Below are 21,114 nucleotides of genomic sequence, written 5' to 3' on the forward strand. Positions count from 1 at the left end.
TTCTGTTAATATAAAAAAATCACTATACTGTCAGTTCATAAAAATATTAATCAATTATTTAAACGGTTCAATTAACTGGTACCTAATGGACACTCGTTCAGAGAGGTTTCAAGTATATATATATTTTTTGAAAAAGTATAATTAACTCAGTAAAGTGTCTGAATTTTGAAATGTGGATTAATAACTATGCACATGAACATGATAAATTAGATGTAATTTAAATATACTAATAAGTGTCTAATAGACATCCGTCCAAGAAAAATCTTTAAAATTTAGTGTGAACACCTGCAAATAGGCCCATTGGTTCTATTTCCCACTGGCTGAAGTCTCAAGTATCATACTTGGAGACGACCCAGATATTGTTGAAGTCAATGCTTTCTTTAGCAGGTCAATTTTATCAACCATGCCACTCTACTCTCTCTCTCTTCAGTCTCTTGTACGCAAAAGCAGAGGCCCCTATAACTGTCACTTGTACACTTACACGAGGGTTCTGAAAAGTCAAAAGTAGCCAGCTCAAAAAGATGAAGAAAAGGTCGAGAAATTTCTTTTTTTTTTATTGGTCCGAATTAATTTTGGCATGTAATTACATAGACGGATTTTCTGTCCACTTTTCTGTTCAATGCAAAATTACGTAGTTTCACTTAATATATCTACTGATGTAGCACATAAAAAAGAAAGGTTGTTTGGCTACCTTACACCGGAAAGAAAAAAAATTATTTTGTTGAAGAACTTCCTTCGTCTTCTAGGCAGAAAACGGTGGCAACATGTTTTGGGAATTGTAACAGTAGCAATAGGGTTTTGGGAATTGTAACAAATTTGTGTAAACAAAGAAAACCCAAAAAAAAGGAAAGAAGAAGAAGCATAAGGCACCAAACAATCTTTCTTTTTTATGTACCACATTAGCAGATATATTAAGTGAAACTACGTAGTTTTACATTGGACATAAAGGTAGACACAAAATAATGGACAGAGGATCCCGTCTGATAATTACAACCAAAGAGAAAAAGGAAAAAGCACGTATTTTGATTCATTTGTATTTGTTATTGGGGTTTTCTAACTGGCGTTCATAGGACACTCATTAATATATTTAACATTCACATAATCTATCATATATACACATATACTAAAAATTATTACATTCCCTTATATTTATATATTTTTCTTATTTTAATCTTACCTACTATATCTTGTATTTATTTATTTATTCTAATTAATCTTACATTTCAAAAATATGACATCTAAAATATATCTTAATGAGTACCCTATGGACACCAGTGTTAGATAGACCCTTTATTATTAAATAGTGTAGTTTGCTCAAGTTCAGGATACAATTTTGGTAGCAAACATGCTTTGATTTGATAAAATGAAAGGGAAAAAAAAGATAAAGGATATTACTCCAGTGAAAATAACAAAAAACAGAAAGTAGGAGAAAGTGATTTTCATTCTCATTGTTTCGATTGAAAATGAAAGGAGAAGTAAAGAAACAACAATATATTGTTTGGAGAAGGAAAGAAAGGAAAAAAGAAAAAGAAAAGCCATTTCTTTATTATACAATTGAAGTAGTTCTAATTATAAAAACGAAGGTCTCTTTTTTCTTTTTACGAGCCACATTTTGATGGAAACTAAATTTAAAGAGAAACTCTACTTTTCCCTCCTCAAAACTCAATTCAGATAATATGAAAACAAAAATCTTGTATTCCTTTCCTCCCATTCCTTCAAACCTCAAACCTCAAAACAAGCTAAGACCCTGTTTGATAACCAAGTTCAACATTTTAATTTAATGAATTCAGATCTTAATATATTCAGATCGTTTGATAACAAAAAATTAAATATCTAAACTAATTAAGTGGCACTGAATTTTCTAGGCAAAACTTACTTCCAAAATTAAACTATTCACTTATCACTAAATTGATATACACTCAAACGTATAATACTCAACAATTCAATAACTTAATGAATTCATAATTTAGATTTCAGATTTCAGACATCAGTTTTCAAATTTTAGTTTTATCAAACGCACTCCAAGTAATAAAATGAATAGTTTATCACTTATTTTTTGGAGCAAATTATGCTTAAAAAATTCAGTGCCACTTAATTAATTCAAACGTTTTAATTTTGATTATCAAACATGTCTGAACATGTTAAAATCTGAACCTATTAATTTTAAATGTTGAATTGGGTTATTAAACAGGGCCTAGGTAAAGGATATTAATTTACACTATATTATGTAGTCAACATGGAATTTATTGAGTGGTTTTAGTAACATGTTGATTTATTACTATAACATTTTGCTGCAATTCACAAGGTTACCTTATTTTGTTGCTTGTATTATTTGATCTAACAAAACCATTTTGCAACAACAGCATCAATTGCCAATCTCTTACTTAATTACATTTTTGTTTTTTAATTACAATCTTTTATTTATCTAAATCTCAGGATTATAATACATGCTGTGGGTTATTGCAAAGCCTTGCCCCTAAGGGCTAGTTACAACAGCTTAGAGATATTACCATGGTTTTTTTTTTTCAAGTTAGAAGCATTTTTTTTTTAATTTGATCTCAAATGATTTTTCAGTTAGTTTAACATGAGAAAACTAGTACATGAGAGACAACCTTTTAGGCTCCACTTTTAAATTATCAAAAGATTTAAAATATACGAACGAATGGTTTCAATTGCTTTACCAAACTTTTCACCATCAGCTTTTTCATAATCAGCTTGAAATTGCTAAACTAATACTGTTGATTACAACCCATAACTCCTCTATCAGTAGTGAGAATCTTTAGGAGGATCCTTAATCTTTGAAAATTAATGACATTCCTAAAATTGGAATTTGGTAGAAGAAAGTCAAAATACAAGCCTTGTTGGTCATGGATGATTTCGAAAATCTTTCCGAAGCAAAAGAAGAAGAATAAGAAAATGTTGCAGTAAACGTCAATTAAGTGTTAGAATCCACTGTTCTTAGAGAAGATTAATGAATGATGAATGATCCCTATAAGTGAGGAAAAAGGGGGTGAAAGACGCAACCTAACATGTATCCAAAAATAAATCAAGACTTACCAAATATGATACATAGCAAGTGGTGAATCTCTTTACATTTGTTCTTTTCTGAATCAGCTTTGTGGTGAATCTTTTTCCTATTTTTTTAGAGTAAGCTTGTGGTGAATTTGAATCTCTGAATCTTTGAATTCCCCAACCTTAATAAATATGTTGTTCATATTTCTAATGTAAAATAAGCCACGGTGGCAAATAATGCCTTGGTTTCTCAGTCAAGGTTGATGCCCAGTATTATTGTAGAAAAATTAAACTAAGCATTATTTATCAATGGTACATGTGTTACTGATTAGTTGGTTGGTCTTATAATTTGTGTTTTTTTTTTTATCGCAACGATAGAATTCTTATAACATAATCTAGCCTAATCTAAGGGGAAGGAGAAGGGGAGTCGATGTGAGTAGAGACTCTATTGAAGAAAACCAATTAAAACTGTCACCTGAAATGACAATTGGTGGGAGACAAGGGTTGATCTCCTGACCTTCTACCCCACCAAGACTGTTGGTGGCCATTGGTCGTGTGGGATTGTTTCCCTTAGTACCAGTACTAGTAGTCAGTATTGGTTTCGGGTCCTTAATAGATATAGGGTTAATCACATTTTATCCCCTTAAAGAATACCCCATTTCTCAGTTTACCCCCTAACCTTTAATTTTGCTCACTTAACCCCCTTTAGGACAAAATTGCCCTTGCATTATTTTGACTTTTCATTTACCTTGTTTTCATTTCTTTTATTTCTTTTTCTCTTTCTTCTTTATTTAATTCTTCCTCTTTCCCACAAAAATCTTCACCTTAATGATTGAAATTAAAAAAGAGGAATTACAGAGATCTATCTTCTTCTTAAATGATCAAAAAAATATTCAAACCATTTTCCTAAAATACAATTTTTTTAGCCTTTCAATTCTTTTAATTTTGGGTTTTCCTCTTTCCTTTCTAGTTTCTCATTTTATTCTCAAGAAAATATCATAAGATGAAATTGTTTTCCTTTCTTTTATTTCTTTTTCTCTTTCTTCTCTCTATCATCCTTCCCAATAGAAAATTCGATTTCCACGAAAATTTTTGTTTTGAGTTTGTAATTGCATATTTCTGGGCGAAGGTTTAAAAGACATCAAAAACTAATTTTGATTTTTTGTATGATGCCACGTGTCACAAATTTCAATTGATAATTATTAATCAGGTCATAATTTCATCTTAAGATATTTTCTTGGGAATAAAATGAGAAACTAGAAAGGAAAGAGGAAAACCCAAAATTAAAAGAATTGAAAGGCTAAAAAAAATTGTATTTTAGGAAAGTGATTTGAATTTTTTTTAATCATTTAAGGAAAAGATAGATCTCTGCAATTCCTCTTTTTCAATTTCAATCATTAAGGTGAAGATTTTTGTGGGAAAGAGGAAGAATTAAATAAAGAAAAAAAAGAAAAAGAAATAAAAGAAAGGAAAATAAGGTAAATGAAAAGTCAAAATAATGCAAGGGCAATTTTGTCCTAAAGGGGGTTAAGTGAACAAAATTAAAGGTTAGGGGGTAAACTGAGAAATGGGGTATTCTTTAATGGGATAAAATGTGATTAACCCATAGATATATTATTAGTCACATAGCCGCATAGGGCATCAATTAGAAATGTGGCCTTCATCTCGAGTACGTACATACGTACATATATACATAATTAATATCGAGCATATGTACATAATTATAATTACTATCTTCTTTTGTATAATTTTACCTTTCCAAAAATTTAATACTTAAAATGTCCAATGAACAGCCATTAAACAGACCATATATATATAACTTACTAAAATCAATTGACCATTATCAAACTTTGAATGTAGTTAACGGTTCATGCTGTAAGAGCATATAATAAGAATTAGGTCTAGTGTTATTTGTTTCGCAAAAAGATAAATTTCTTTCTAGAAAGTGTTTTAATTGAGGAGGTGAGATGGTGAATCTTTAATGTATAATCTTTGTGATTTTCGGACCTCAACCTTTTTCGAAAAATAGAATCTTCATAAAATAGATCAAGAAATTTGTTTTAAAAAAAGAGTTTTTCTAACAGGTGGACATTGGTTAACACACACTTAAATTACGCTCAACCTATCATATATATACATACATTAATAATTATTATCCTCCCTCACATTTATATATTTTCTTTAATAAATTTATTTTTTAAAAATTTAACATCTAAGATACATTTTAATGAGTGCTTAATGGACACCCATTAGATAGATAAAAAAAAAGAAGAAGCCTTACCTTCAAGGTTGTTGACCTTTAAAACAACAGTAGACCAGGGGTATTGACGGAAATCACCAAATTTTCAAAATTAGAAATATTAGAAAAACTTCTCCCCCAAGATCAAATTTACTATCTAGAGGTGAAAACATTTGATGAATCTTGAATCCCAATTCAAAATTTCAAATGTACTAGAAAAAAATCAAAACAGAAAAAAAAATCATGATACCCATTGAAAGACAAATTTACTTAGTTCGCTCCACAAAGATGAAAAAGGCCAAAAAAAAAAACTTTACCCCCAAAAAAAAATTTTCTTGTTGACCTCCCTAATTGCTGTAAACCGGCAATGTCCACTCACTTACTATAATAATCCCCAACATGCCAAATTTAGCTGAAATCTCTCCATCCATTCATATGGATTCGTTGAAGATTCGTTCACTCCTTTCCAAACACGCAAATACACCCAAACCAGACCATATTGAGAGTCAATTGGGTCTCTGTATCTAGCCCAAATACACACACCTATACAGTCAGATACGTATAGGAATACACACGCTGTAATGTGAAACTGAAAACACACACAACAGCCCACTCTGAGATTCCTTATAAATAGGACGTATCCAAACACATGCACAACTAATTCCCTCCTCAACATCAACAATTCTACGAAGTAATTTTCTCCAGCCACCGGACTTTTCCGCCAACCGGAAAGAATCTTCTGGTGGAGCCGTTCCTTCCCTCTTCTCAACAGGTATCTCTTCCCCGTCCCCTCTCCTTCCCTTAAAAGAACAGACACTGGAAAACAAGATAAATGGGTCCACAAACAAACGCACAGAGTCACAGAGAAAAGCTTGAAAGTTTCCCTTTTGAGATGTACTGTTTGTTTCTGTTTTCTCTACATGTTTGGAATTTATTACAATGAAAACAATTTTCCTTAAGACTACGAGTAGAAACAGATAAATCCCACCTGTTTTTTTCTTCACAAAATCATCCGTTTCACACTGGTTGCATGAGTATGAACAAGAAAGCCTGTCGTTTTCGTGTGTAGCGTTTCCGTGTGGTCAGTTATTCTATTGACAGATTTGATTATACGGATTCAAGGGCATATTTTTGTATTACATTCTTGATGTGATTGAAATTTGAAAAAAAAAATCCCTTTTGCAGTAATTTACTCATCCTTTTGTCTTGGTTCTATGCAAGTATCTCTTGGCTTGTTCTTGGAGTTAATCTCAATTGCCAGCATTGGTTTTCCTCTTTAAAACTCGACCTTGAAAACTTCATTCCATTCCCATGATTCTTTCGATCCATCACTCCTAAGATCATATTCTTTTTTTTTTGGGCGTATTCTCTCTGGTAGATTCTATCTGTTTTTACAAATCCAACACTCCTAAATCTCATGGTCCTTTTAACACACAAAAAAAAAATAGTCCTTTCTTTTTTTTTTCCTCTCAATTCTATGATATTTTTGGCCTGAATTCTCTCTGGTTCTCTGTTTTTATCAATCCACACCCGTCCATTCTAAATCATTTCGTCTCATAATTAGCCTTGTAACCATTTTTGCTGAATTTTTTTATGGTGAATTTATGCAGGGGAGAGCATAGAAGATGGGGACGGCTGAGGAAGACAATTCAGGGACAGGGACGGGGATGAGGAGGAGAGGATGTTCATACCAGAAGAATGATTTTCTTCCTGAGGAATCTTTCAGGACTTTTGGCAACTACATAAATGCGCTCAAACAAACTCCCAACCGGCTCGTGGACCGGGTTCTCACGCGGTCCAAGGACCAAGCAGAGATGGCGGTCAAGAACCGGAGTCAGAACGAGATGAAGAAAACGCTCACATGGTGGGACCTGATCTGGTTTGGCATGGGTGCCGTCATCGGCGCCGGAATCTTCGTGCTCACCGGGCTCGAGGCCAAGGAGGAGGCTGGACCAGCTGTGGTCCTCTCATTTGTGGTTTCCGGCATATCGGCTATGCTCTCCGTCTTTTGTTATACAGAATTTGCCGTGGAAATTCCTGTTGCAGGTAATGTGAAGTTTTTAATTTTCTTTCTTTTTTTTCATTTCTTTTTAGCGTGACAGTAATTCGAACCCTTTCATTCACATTTCCTCGTTTCAAACACTTTCATACAAAATTAATAAAAATAAAATTTTCTATTATTTGTATTTCTTTTTGTTTTATTTGCACTTGACTTTCTTAGAATCTTGTGGAATCTTGTGATGAATCATGTGACCGCTGATGAATATCTCAATCATTGATTAAATATAATTAGTTAATTACATTTTTTTGTCGAAAAGTTAATTAGTCATTGATTTCACGTATTCTTGCAATCTTTCTTGGGGAATCTTGTGATAAATCATGTGACTGGCCCCCTGATTAAAAGTAATTAATTAATTACTGGGGTTGATTAATTAGTATTAGGAAAAAAAAATGCAGGATAATTTCACGTGCTTTCGATATCTAAACATGTTTGATATTTATTTGTTTTGGTTGCTGCATAATGGATGAAGTGTCATGCAATAAATGACAAATAATTCTCTTTGAATTTTTTTTCTTCCATGGCTGTATTGAAAACATGAGCTGCTCATTATCTGCCGGAAATTACTTGGTCGGTTGTTGTTGAATTATGGATAATGCCTGTACCAGATTCCCAGTCAGTTATTGTGGCTAGAATTTTCTATGGTCATCGCTTGTTATATTTCCATTTAAAGTCAACACTTGTGGTCTACTATTATGTCAGGCATTTATATGCATTGTTCAACCTTTGACTTTGCTTACTTTTTTGGCTGGACTAAGGTCTCCAATTGTGCTAGTAAGATAATAAATCGATCAAAGTTGTCATCTTGTCATTGTTAGCTGGAAAAGTTGTCAAAATCCAACTTGCCCATGCAAAAATTTTTAAGCAAAGCATCTATTTGTTGAGTTAAAAAAAGAATCAATATAGTCAAATATGACAAACAAATGAATATAGTCAAATATGACCAACAATCACTCAACCCAAATGAAGTGTGACAATTTTTTTTTTATTGGAGCAATTATACCTTTTAACATAGTAAAACTAATGTAGCATGTTTATACCCTGACCCTTTTGAACTTTTGGTGTACATTTGATTTTTGAGTTGGCATTGGATTCAAATATAACCAACTAAACCAAAAATTGATAAAATGTTCGAATATTTAGTTGGCATTGCATTGAAATATAACTAAGACAGACCAAATTGATGAAATGAGTGGAAGAATTTGAAGATGATTGAATGCTAAATGGTTGTACTAATTTGAAGGCTCATGATCATTATTATCCAGGCGGGTCTTTTGCCTATTTGAGGGTGGAGCTTGGAGATTTCATGGCTTTCATTGCTGCTGGAAATATTCTGCTTGAGTATGTGATTGGTGGAGCAGCAGTTGCAAGATCATGGACATCATATTTTGCAACTCTTTTAAACCATCATCCATCTGATTTTCGTATTCATGCTCATGCTCTAGCAAATAATTACAATGAGCTTGACCCCATAGCAGTTGGCGTTTGCATCTGCATTTGTATACTGGCTGTGCTTAGCACAAAGGGTTCTTCTCGCCTTAACTATATTGCCTCCATTGTCCACATTGTGGTGATTCTCTTCATCATCATAGCTGGCCTTGCCAAATCTGACACCAAGAACTACACCCCCTTCACACCCTTTGGTGCCCGCGGAATCTTCAAAGCTTCAGCAGTTTTATTCTTCGCCTATGTTGGTTTTGATGCTGTTTCAACGATGGCAGAGGAAACCAAGGATCCGGCGAAAGACATCCCCATTGGTCTTGTTGGATCAATGATTATCACCACTACTTTGTACTGCTTGCTTGCTATAACTCTCTGCCTCATGGTTCCATATCAGGATGTTGATCCTGATGCTCCATTTTCAGTCGCATTCAAACATGTAGGCTGGTCTTGGGCTCAGTATCTCGTGGCTTTAGGAGCATTGAAAGGTATGACCTCGGTGTTGCTGGTTGGTGCTGTTGGTCAGGCCCGGTATTTGACACACATTGCTCGCACACACATGATGCCTCCTTGGTTTGCAATTGTTGATGCCAAGACTGGAACACCAGTGAATGCCACAGTTGTGATGCTTGCAGCTACAGCAATAATTGCTTTCTTCACAAAACTTGAAATTCTATCCAATCTCTTGTCGATCTCCACGCTTTTCATCTTTATGCTTGTGGCTGTTGCTCTGCTTGTCCGACGTTATTATGTTTCTGGTGTGACAACAGCTGCCAATCGCAACAAGCTTATTGGATTCGTTCTGACTATCGTTGGATCTGCAATTGCCACTGCTGCTTACTGGGGTGTTAGTACCAATGGTTGGATTCTGTACTGCATAACTGTGCCAATATGGCTCTTGGCTACTTTTGGACTTTGGTACTTTGTTCCTCAGGCTCATAATCCTAGGCTTTGGGGAGTTCCATTGGTGCCCTGGTTGCCATCTGCCTCCATATTCATCAACATCTTCCTTCTGGGATCAATCGACAAGGATTCGTTCATCAGGTTTGCGATCTGGACCGGCTTCCTCTTGCTGTACTACGTCTTCTTTGGACTGCATGCATCATATGACACAGCAAAGGAAGATGAAGCCGAATTGAAGGTTGGAAAAATTGAAGAGGGAATTCCAGCATCAGCAACAAAATCAGAAACCGGTGTATAAACAGTAGAAACTCAGTGCAATGTAATGTTACAGAAGTTTAGTCGTCAAAATAGTTTGAAACACTTAGAGAAACCATTGAAAAAAAAAATTGTGCAGTTTCTTTTTCCTTTTGTTTCTTGATGTAATGTGTGCATAAAAACACAGTAGTTGTTGGTGTACTGAGAAACGTGATTTAAGATTGATAGATCTTGAACCTTGAAGTTTGGCAATGAGCACTAATTAAAATCCCTATTGCGCTTCATTTCCGACAGTTTGAATGACACGGATTTGATGATGATCTCATGAATCGGTCTCCTCATTGAAATTTCAGTAAATTTATTGAGACGTTTAGGCTCAGTTGAAAGATAATTCACAAATCTCAACAATTATTGCTTGGAGTAGCATCAAAGATTCAATATCATCAAACAATTGCCATTCACTGACTGATTTTAATATGAAAAAAATTTGAAGTCTTGGCCACTCCAACTCGACGGCTAGTGAGTTTTGGTTCCACCAATGTGTGGAAAAATTGTTCGTGCCACTATCTGGGGCCAAATCTAGTGTCAATTTTAATTATTACGTGAAGGTGAAAAAATTTAAATAAACAAAACAACATATAACAAGTTAAATAAATAGGACACTTAGCATAAATATGTATCTCGTGTAAATTGGGACTGCCACTATATTTAGCAATCATAATTATTTAATTCATGGCAGCATTATCAGCCATGGAAGAGTTTCTGCTTGAATTTCTCCTCTTGGTGAACATGTGGAAACTAGTTATTGAGTTTTGGGTATTTAGGTGTTACATCAAATAATAAGCTGAATTGTCATGACAAGTTGATTCATAATGGGAAAAGTTTTCCTTAAATGCAAATGGAAAGTGATATTTTGTCATTGCTATTTCCATATCTGCATATATTAAAATGACAATATTACCTTTTCTTACGGTCCAAATTTTATTTTCATATCAATTTATATTAAAATAATGAAATTACCCTTTTCAGGTCCAATTTGCACTTGGACTTAGGAAGGACAATTCCTCAAAAAAAGAAAAAAGAAGAAGACTTAGGAAGGACAACTTTGGCGTTATAATGATGTGTCATTATCCAGAGACTAAAATGCAGAATCCTCCACTTACCTCACTAAGAGAATCCAAATCCACTTAAATACCAGAATTAATCAGCTTTGGAATCGGGTCATAATCATCATTAATTTTGTCATTTAGTTTGTGATCTGTATATATATGCGCAAACTCAATTTTACACACGAGCTTGAGGGTGGGCAATTGCCCTATTCAAATTTGATAAAATTATGCAATAGTCTTAAAACTTTACAATATTTTTAAGCTTGCATCATGTTTACACCCCTTGAATTTTATAAAATTCTTTCCTTTAGTTGCATTTCCCCTCTTAGATTTAAGAAAATTTCTTTCGTGATGTGCATTATTCTCTTTGGTTTTACATATTCTCTCTTTATAATTCTACATTGACCACCTGAAAATACACGATCTTTTATATTTCAACTTAAGTTTTGACGTCACTTTAAAAAAGAGAAAAGGTATTTGGCCTTTTAAATTGAAGTGCATTAAATATTTCTTATATTAAACTAAGAGCCTCAATTATGCCAATGTTGACCATAATAATATCCCTTCTCGATATAGTTCTGGCTCTGTCCGCTGGATTTGTCCTATACTTTAAATGTCCAAATTAACTCAAATTTTTATATTTCAAAGAATGCACTACGGTGATGATAATATCTCTATTATTTTAACGTCATATACATGGACTCCCAAAAACTATGGTACAGATATATTTTAAAAAATATATTTAAAACTATTTTCTGAACTTTTTTTTTTAAACAAGTAAATTCCTGCCATTGACCCCCAGATTTGAGTGACCTGAATGACATCACAACGTGCTTGTCTCCTCTCAATAGGTAATAAAATTGGACTATTGAATTTGAGTCTTACTAAAGTCTGAAGAGAACATTAAATGACCTTGAGGTTCATGGTTTAACTCTTAAATCTTTTTATTTTCCCCATTTTTTTCTACTTTTTCTTGTAAGACTAAACAAATTTCTCCTTTTGGACAAAGAAAATAATAATAACTGGTAGTGGTTTTTGCTACTTTTAAATTTTGTAAGTCTTTGCCCCTTTAAACTCTAAAGGGCAAAAAAAAATAAAAAATGCATGAGGCATTTAAAGCTTCAGGACTGGATGGTATATTAGTCTTGCTTCTCCCGATGGCTAGTATTATGGATAGGATTGTCAATGGGGCTGGACCAGCCCGAAACCGGCTCGTTCGGCCCGATCAAAAGCTCGATGAGCCGACATTTTAGTGAATCGGTCTGAGTTTGACCCTAAAAATTAATCCCAAATTAAATATGAGCCGAACTTGGGCCCTATTAGGCTAGGCCCGGCCCTTTAACTATATATATATAATATTTATATTTTGATATTATGTATAATTATATATCCAAATATATTATTATTAAATACTAAATATATATATATTACAAAATATAAAAATATATCTAAAGACTCTTCCATGAGATTTCTTGAGAGCCAATATTAGTTATGCATAACTGAATCTCTAACTTTTCTTATTGGTTGAATAAATTTTTGTGTTGGCATAATATTGATTGATTTCTTTTTGATCTACAAACACAAATCATTAAGCATGTTTGGATTCAAATCACAAGATTATAAAAAAAGTTTCAACTTTTAAAGATGTATTGGCTTATGATCACATGTTTTATTACTATTTTTCATGTATTTTGAACGAATTAAATATAAATATTGTTGAAAAAGTTTTGGTATATATACCTTTTACGAACTATTATTTGTTCATGTTTAGTTTAAATATTATAGTCTTGTAAATGTTAAATTAGTTTTACAACTTAATAGTTATAGTAATTATATTAAGAAAATTAAGGAATAATAAGTGAGATTGGGCTAAACCCGATTAAGGTTCACAATCCGAATATTATGTGAGTTGAGTATGAGCTTCACATTTATGAATCCGAAACTCATGGCCCGAAACCTGAAAATGTTCCAAATTAAATGAGCTGAGCTTGAGCTTATGAAAGCACGATTGACAGGCCTAATTATGGACAGAAGCCTTCCGGCCTTGAATCCAGTCCATAACCCGGGCCGGATTTTGGGTAACGTTCAAACATTTTTTAGCACTTTTTCGCTTCAAATGGCGGTTGTTTTGATACCAAAGGTTGTGTTTTGAATGGACATTGATAATGAACATCGGATACAAGTGAAAAACAATTTTTTCACATAAATTAACAAGTCTTTAGGGAATTAAATTAACTTTTGTGATTTGATCTTTTCTTATAAAAAGCAACTTGTCATTTGCTAACAAGTTTCATTTCCTCTTGTTCTATTCTAGGGTAAATTGCCTTAAGCCTATACCTAATACTAAGTGTAGTGGGGGCAATTAAAACCTTAATCATAACCTACAATCACGTCTACAATCACGTCTATTCCTTCATTTTTGTTGTGAGTTTTTGTTTAGGAGTTTCTGCACTTTTAATGTGCATTTGTTCTTGGTTTGTATTACACACATCAACCGGAAAAAGTCCTAAATGACTCAAACTAGGAGACTGGACAATTGCAGAAAAGATCGAAAAGGAGCCTTTGAGTAGCTTTGTCGATGTGTGGTGTGTCCCTGTGTTCCTTTCCATAATCGATCTTCTATTTTATATAAAAAAAAATCCTCCTAGAATTCTATCTTTTACCCCACTTTGGAGATAAAATCTTCATCATCCCCGCCTTATCAATCCATTATGATTCCTTTCCATAATCGATCTTCTCTTTTATATAAAAAATCCTCCTAGAATTTCATTATGATTCCGCTAGTAAAATTTTTAGGAAATCTTGGAAATAAAAGCAAGTCAAAGGATGCATTTAAGAAGAGTTTTTCTGATGATCAACTGCTCTAAAGGTAGTTGATTGTTTATTACGTTGATCATTAAGGGATATTGTGACCAACCTTGTCCGAATCACTTGACCTACTTGGGCTTATACATCATCTTAATAAAGGACACTTGAAGCCCCGCACCTTATTCTAATGGCCCAACACACTTGGTCCCTAAGACAAATAAATTGGAAAATTTTTTAAATTTTCATCCTAATTCTATAAAATGTGGTTTTTTTTGGGATAAAAACATGATCATTTCATTAAATCTATATTAATGATAGAAATTACGTCAACTATATATACAAACACACAAACATATCTTAAGAATAAATACTACATACTACAGATCTGAAAAATCTATAAAATATTACATTGTGAAATATTACATACTAGATGATCATTTCATAAGTTAGTTTAACCAAACCTTTTTCTGTCGAATTTAAATATTTGAACTAAACTAATAGATAAACAAGAAACTTAAGAAATAAATAATCCAAAAATCTAGGAAATGATAAATGTCATGTCATTGAAAATCTTACGGAACATATCCGCGAATAGTATAGATACACTCAACGTATCCCAGAGGTTGTTACACAGGTGGACACGCAAGTAATGATGAAGCAATAAAATGGTTCAGCAATACCATTAACAAGAAAACCAAGAAAAGAGGTACACACATTTCTTTCACTCTGATTAATTTCCTAATTCACACCTAAAATTCACCAAACCCAGTTATCTAATTTATCAGGCACAAATCAGAAGAACAAAGGTGGTGCAACTGTGACTTGTTGCTGCTTCTCTATCGTGTTTGAGTTTGAAGGTAACCTCTTGTCAATAATTTATTTCACTTTATAATTTCTACTTTTTATTTAAGGAACGAGACGAAGAAGAATGAGGGCTTAATCGAACCTCGAATTAATAGACACATAAGTACTCTTTAAACATAGGAGAATATTTTGTTCTTTAGCTTAAATGGCCATGATGCACTTGACTTTTCCATAGGGGGTTCTGTAGCGAAATATTAAAGAAAAAGAAACTAAGAAAGACTGACTGCAAAACTATCACAAAAGCATAAATCTAATGGATGGTTGAGAAAGTTGATTCATTCAGTCAAGGCGTTTTTGGAATTTGGTGAGTTGGAACAATTGACATCCGAAGAATAGATGTAAGGGGAAAAGAGTAGGTTTTTTGAGATTAAGAATCAATTAGACTGTAATTACCTTAGTTTTGAATTGTACTTAATAAAAGAAAATTGTCCCTTATTTCTTCTCACTTCATGGGAATTCAGTACATATTAACTGCTATATATATTCCATTGAACCGTTGACATATCTTTGCATTTTTATGCTTGGCCTGTTTCATAAGAGTTGTTTGACGACATTAATTTTCATGATTGGCTTTTTCAGTTGGTTTAATCTTGCAATTTTGATGAATTCGTTTTTTTATCCTGGGATATGATGACAAGATCTTAGGTAAAGGGTAATTAAGAATTAGGTAGTGATACATTACAAAACTCCCCTTTTGCTTCTATAGTAAGACACCAAAGTATACTATGTTTAACCAGAATTATCCATAGCAAAGAATCATAAGATCTCATTACGAAATCTTGGGTTAAATAATTTCTTCCCTCTCATGCGTGGATTATGTGCTTCTAGTGATAACACAGTATAGTGTAGACGTTACTAGAGCAAACATAGGCACTGAAACAATAAATGTACGTACTAACACAATAATATGTAATAGCACAACAAATTTTAGGCACAAATTTCGATGGGAGAAAAATTTTGTTATGTTTTTTTTTTCATCTTATTGTGTTAGTGCGTACATTTGCTATGTTAACATCTACATCTCTAGATCTGTTATACCAATGTTTACACTACTGTATCGTGCTGTCACCATTGCTGACGGTAGAGATCCATGATGTCGCATGTGTGCACCCGTGGCCCGGTGCATCACTTGGTTAGCATTTCTAGTACAAATTTAGTAGATTTGGTTTTCAATAAGGAATGAGACTGGAAAGTTGAGTGTGACTGAGACACATTTTTCAAATAAATGATGTGTATTTATTCGAGATCGTTAATTACTTTTTTAACCTTGAGAGGGAGATCACCATTCAAAGCCTGCTTCCATTCATGATTGACTAGTATTCCAAGTTTTCATAAGTACAAGCTTTTTTAATTGCGCCATGCACGTCTAATTTTTATGTATTATTCTTAAAAGAGATTGGCTACAAAAGAGTTGTTTATTTTAATCAAGTTGTTCAGAAGGACAAAAAAGAGTTGTTTACTCATAGTTCATGAATAGAACTTAAGCCAAGCAGAGTTTGGAAAAGCAAATCTTATTTATTTTCCCTTTTATTATGGCATTATCAATCTATATTACCTTTGACCTAGCAAACTGTCATTGAAATACAAAGCACATGAATCTTATTCGTATTAATTGAGTGAACTTTTGCGCAGTGGGCAATGCATATATTCGCTTTTGGCTCTCTGCCTTGCATGGATTTTATCTTTTAAGTTTCAACTACTACATCAATGCAGGTCAAGAAAAGGGAAGCCAAGAGTAAAGAAAAAAGGATTTTGTCAATAAGGCAAATATCAATCGAATCCCTTGGCTAAATAAAGGTTAATTATAAAATATATATTACCAAAAAATTGCTTTTTAATTAAAAAAATTGTATAAAAGTAAAATGCTATTCTTCTTGGATATAATGGTAGTAATGATTGGCATATATGCTAAATAATGCTCTAGATAGAATATGGTAAATTATTGGGTATCTAATTCATAACCCTGTGCTGCACTCTATAGTGCTAAATTGACTTTGATATGATTCCTAAAAGGCTTGGTTGATCTTTTTTATCCTCTACACTGATTCACATTCAGTTTTGATTTACATGAAAAATTTAGAATTTGTTTTGTACAAAGCCAAACTTGGCTGTGCCCTTGTGCATTCCTTGCTTGCTTGTGTATAAATATTATTTGCCATGCTAGCAAAGAGATTAATAAGAAAGCTGCCACAATCCCAGCTTTTGCTATTTATCTTGAAGACTTTAGGTACTATTTGAATAATAAGATAGATCTTTTGTTAAGTAGTTGAATAGCAGAAATTGAACTATGCTGTGTAACTTTTTTTGGTACTTTATTTCAATTTTCTGCATTATGTATTCAAATTTTTGCTTGGAGATGTTAGCTAGACTGGCCATTACACTAATTAGTAACCACTCAAATTCCAAATATTTCTGGAAAATTTTTCTAATTTCTATTTTACCTCTGATATATAGATTTATGCAACTTAGAGCAAATTCTGAATAGCAGGACGATGAATCTCATTGGAAGTTAACCACTACCCTTAAGTAAGGATACTGTTTGTGATTCAGTCAAGGACTTGATCATAATTAGGAACACATTTCCTTTTGTGATTGATCAACTTTACGACCATTTGGATTAGTATGTCACTGGCAAAAGCCCTCTGAGCAATCCCTGTCCTTCATGTTTTTAATTCCAGGATAGAGATGGTGGGTGCTAGTGGTGTAGAGCAAGGCAACAGATTGAAGAAGAGATTCTTTGGATGCAGCAAAGATGATTTTTTCCCAGAGGAGTCATTCAAAAGTTGGGAAAATTACACCAGGGCATTGCGCGAAACAAAAACACGGCTAAAAGATCGTCTCCTGGCACGATCATTCGACCAATTGGAGCTTCAAGAAGTGCTAGCTCGTAGCCAAAATCAGATGAAAAAGACATTAAATTGGTTTGATTTACTGTGGTTTGGTGTAGGGGGAGTAATGGGCGCTGGTGTATTTGTCCTCACTGGACAAGCCACTAGATATGATGCTGGCCCTGCTGTCCTCCTATCTTTCCTCATAGCAGGCATTGCCGCTTTGCTTTCTGTCCTGTGCTACACGGAGTTCACTGTTGAACTTCCTGTTGCTGGAGGATCATTTGCCTATTTAAGAGTGGAACTTGGAGACTTTATAGCTTTCATTGCTGCAGGAAACATTCTTTTCGAGTATATTGTAGCCGGGGCTAGTGTCGCACGCTCATGGACTTCATATTTTGCCACCCTGTGCAATCATAATCCTAATGATTTCCGTATAAATGTCTCATCTCTTGCTGAGGGCTACAACCATTTAGATCCAATTGCAGTTGGTATTTCTGTGATTATTTGTGTTGCAGCAGCTCTGAGCATCAAAGGCTCCTCCCGGCTTAATTCATTGTTGACTATAGCTCATATCTTGGTGATGGTTTTCATCCTTGTTACCGGCCTAACTAAGGCGAATCCTGCTAATTATAAAGAATTTGCACCTTTTGGTGTTCATGGCATTTTCACAGCAGCAGCAACACTTTTCTTCGCATTTGTTGGATTCGATGGAGTGGCAACTTTGGGAGAGGAAATTAGAAATCCAGGTAAGGATATCCCTATTGGCCTAATTGGATCAATGCTGATTGTGATTACAACTTACTGCCTCCTAGCAGTAACGTTATGCCTCATGCAGCCATATTCTCAAGTTGATGTTGATGCACCTTTCACAATTGCATTCCAAGCTGTAGGATTGAAATGGGCTAAGTATATTGTAGCACTTGGCGCACTAAAGGGCATGACCACAGTTTTACTGGCAAATGTCATTGGACAAGCGAGGTATTTCACTCATATTGCTCGAACACACATGGCTCCTCCAATTCTTTCTATCATCAGCCAAAAAACAGGCACACCAGTGAATGCCACAGTGGTCATGACCATCGCAAACTGCATTGTTGCATTTTTCACAAGCCTTGATGTCCTGGCAAACCTTCTGTCTATTTCTACCTTGTTCTTGTTCACTCTAGTTTCCATTGCGCTTATAGTTAGACGACACTATGTTTCAGGGGATACATCAAATCCTGATAGGAACAAACTTATATTCTTCTTGGTGTTGATCCTATCATCCTCTATTGCCACTTCTGTTTGCTGGGGTCTAAATCTCACTAGCTGGTTTGGTTACGCAATTACAGTAGGGATGTGGTTTTTAGCCACACTGGGACTGAACCTGATGGTTAAGCAGGCAAGAAAACCAAAGGTTTGGGGAGTGCCATTAGTTCCATGGGTGCCATCAGCTAGTGTTGCACTCAATATTTTTGTCATCAGTTCAATTGATGGTCCATCATTCATCAGATTTTCTATTTGGACAGTGGTTTTGCTTGTGTACTATTTGCTGGTTGGATTGCATGCTTCATATGATGCAGCCAAGGAGTTTGAAGGCAAAGGTGGAACATCCTCCCATGCAAACATTGAAGCTGGTATAGTAAGAAATAATGAGGTTGAAACCACCACATAGCCTAAGCATTTGGCAATGGTTAGAAGAAGCAGGGTAAATTAGTGTTCACCTTTTTGGATTGGACTAGTGTTTCCTTTTATGTAAAGATTCATGTTTCAAATTAATCTTGTATTGCAGCAAGATTGCAGTGTTTTTATTTTATTTTATCATGAATTTTATGTTGAAGTAGTAGTCTATAAAATTGAGATTGTTTGTGACATGAAAAGCAGTGGAATAGTATGATCAAAGATCCCTCCCCGGATCTTGATGTGCCCCTAAGCCGGATCTTCATCGGAGAGGTCCAAAATGAAGAAAAAAAAAGAATAATTAAAAAAAAAACACTCATCATAAGATCTCATGGGCTAGAAAAGAACAATTTAGAGTCTAGATTCTTGTAGTGTCGGTGTTCTCAAATCATAGGCATGTAATGCAAATATAAGTCATGTTTACAACCGATAAATTAATGTACTGAAATCCAAAAATGGCACCTTGCCATGTGAAAATCAAAGAGAAACGAACAATAACCCAAACAAGTCTAAAGCAACCAAAGCCCTCAAGAGTGATAAAACGCTCTTAATCAGGTAATTATGCAACCATTAGGATTCTCATCACTGAAAAAGACCTCATACGGGTGCTGGCCGGGCGGTGGTGGAAGCGCATGGTAATTTCCAGGCATGTGGTCATGCAGTGGCGATCCCGGATGCCTGTGGTATGAAAGGTATCCTGGAGGACAGTGGTCATGTCGGAGGGGCGGATAATGCGGTGGCGACTCCACATGCCTATATGAAGGTAGGTGATGACGGCGGTAGTAGCTTTCATGATGGGGCCCGGGGTAATAATCAGGCGGCGGCGGCGGCGGCCCCCTGTGCCTATATGAAGGTCCATGACTGTGGTGGAAGCTCTCATCCATGGTATCGTCTGCGAAATTCCACCTGTAAGTCCTTGTAGTGGATGCTTCAAAGCTTCTCAGCCCAGGAATTCTTGACATTTCATCCAACGCATGCATGTATCGTCCATATCGGTGGGGACCATCTTTGGGGCCATGATGTGCATGAGGCCAAGGTGGCGGTGCTCTGCCATGAGACTGTGGCGGTGGAGTTGGTGCATGAGAACGGGAACGAGGAAGAGAACCTGGCGGTGGAGATGGTGGATGAGAACGAGGACGTGATGGTGGTGGAGACGGTCGTTGTGGAGGAGAGGGTGGTGGTGGAGGTGGAGCCGGAGCTGGAGAACCTTGTGGTGGTGGAGGATCTGGAGAAGAAATTGGTACCTTTTTCTTTTTCTTTGGTCAAAAGTTTTGAAAATAAGAAAAATATCAGCACACATGCATGAAGGATTAATAATTGACACTTAACATTTTAATATTGCAAAGGAAATTATGAGCAACAAAAAAAAAAAAAAGCTTATAACTGGGGCCAAGTCCCATTACAACATGGACCAATTATACTTAGCTCTAGTTTGAAAAATATTACTCTATATATCATTAGAAGAAAAACAAACATTGAAGGCCACCAAAACAAAAAAAAAAAATTGTGAAAACCAAAAACATAGGAATATCTCAAAAGGAATATTAGCATTAGTATGTAATAAAGTCTTTGCAGGAAACAGCAGATCTAGTGAGTTTTGTCTGATCATATTAGTGTAACACATGAAGATGATTTGGAGTATTTATTGCAAGACTTTGTGTATATTCCCGTTTGGGGGTAGACAAGTAAATTTAATTCACTAGTTAAAATGTATGGATTTACACCAAATCTTGTTATGAGTAACAAAATTGGACACAACAACAAATACAAATATGCTTTATTTTATTTTATTTATTTTATTTTTGTACAAAAACTAGCAAGTAAAATTCGCACACATTCATCCTAAATCCCATATCTTGTAGGTATTTGTGCTTGGACCTCAAATGCAAGTTTACCTTTACACAGTCTCATTATGGGAACACTTAAATGGTTAAT

General features: G+C 34.6%; 2 protein-coding genes across 3 annotated transcripts; both read left to right on the forward strand.

The window, feature by feature from the left end:
• The first annotated feature begins 5,891 nt into the window (after window positions 1-5,891).
• LOC113709331 (cationic amino acid transporter 1) lies at window positions 5,892-10,151 on the forward strand. 2 transcript variants are annotated; one of them, XM_027232077.2, is made up of 3 exons: window positions 5,892-6,023; window positions 6,862-7,297; window positions 8,576-10,151. In XM_027232077.2, exons 2-3 carry the CDS (start codon window positions 6,877-6,879, stop codon window positions 9,949-9,951), a joined length of 1,797 nt encoding a protein of 598 aa, XP_027087878.1. In that variant the 5' UTR covers window positions 5,892-6,023; window positions 6,862-6,876; the 3' UTR covers window positions 9,952-10,151. The 2 variants fall into 2 exon arrangements, with proteins under 2 accessions (XP_027087878.1, XP_027087879.1); XM_027232078.2 differs by lacking the exon at window positions 5,892-6,023 and adding an exon at window positions 6,439-6,625.
• A 4,422-nt stretch (window positions 10,152-14,573) lies between these two features.
• Window positions 14,574-19,339, forward strand: LOC113723274 (cationic amino acid transporter 1-like). Its single transcript, XM_072066317.1, has 2 exons — window positions 14,574-14,682; window positions 17,368-19,339. Exon 2 carries the CDS (start codon window positions 17,375-17,377, stop codon window positions 19,172-19,174), a length of 1,800 nt encoding a protein of 599 aa, XP_071922418.1. The 5' UTR covers window positions 14,574-14,682; window positions 17,368-17,374; the 3' UTR covers window positions 19,175-19,339.
• Window positions 19,340-21,114: the final 1,775 nt, after the last annotated feature.

Source organism: Coffea arabica, chromosome 9e, assembly GCF_036785885.1.
Source record: "Coffea arabica cultivar ET-39 chromosome 9e, Coffea Arabica ET-39 HiFi, whole genome shotgun sequence".
NCBI lineage: Eukaryota > Viridiplantae > Streptophyta > Magnoliopsida > Gentianales > Rubiaceae > Coffea > Coffea arabica.

Bases quoted from the DNA above. Each gene is read 5' to 3' on its own strand.
- LOC113709331 (XM_027232077.2), top strand. From the start codon at position 6,877: ATGGGGACGGCTGAGGAAGACAATTCAGGGACAGGGACGGGGATGAGG. The intron at 7,298-8,575 runs GTAATGTGAAGT...ATTATTATCCAG, and splicing joins CGTGGAAATTCCTGTTGCAG to GCGGGTCTTTTGCCTATTTG.
- LOC113723274 (XM_072066317.1), top strand. From the start codon at position 17,375: ATGGTGGGTGCTAGTGGTGTAGAGCAAGGCAACAGATTGAAGAAGAGA.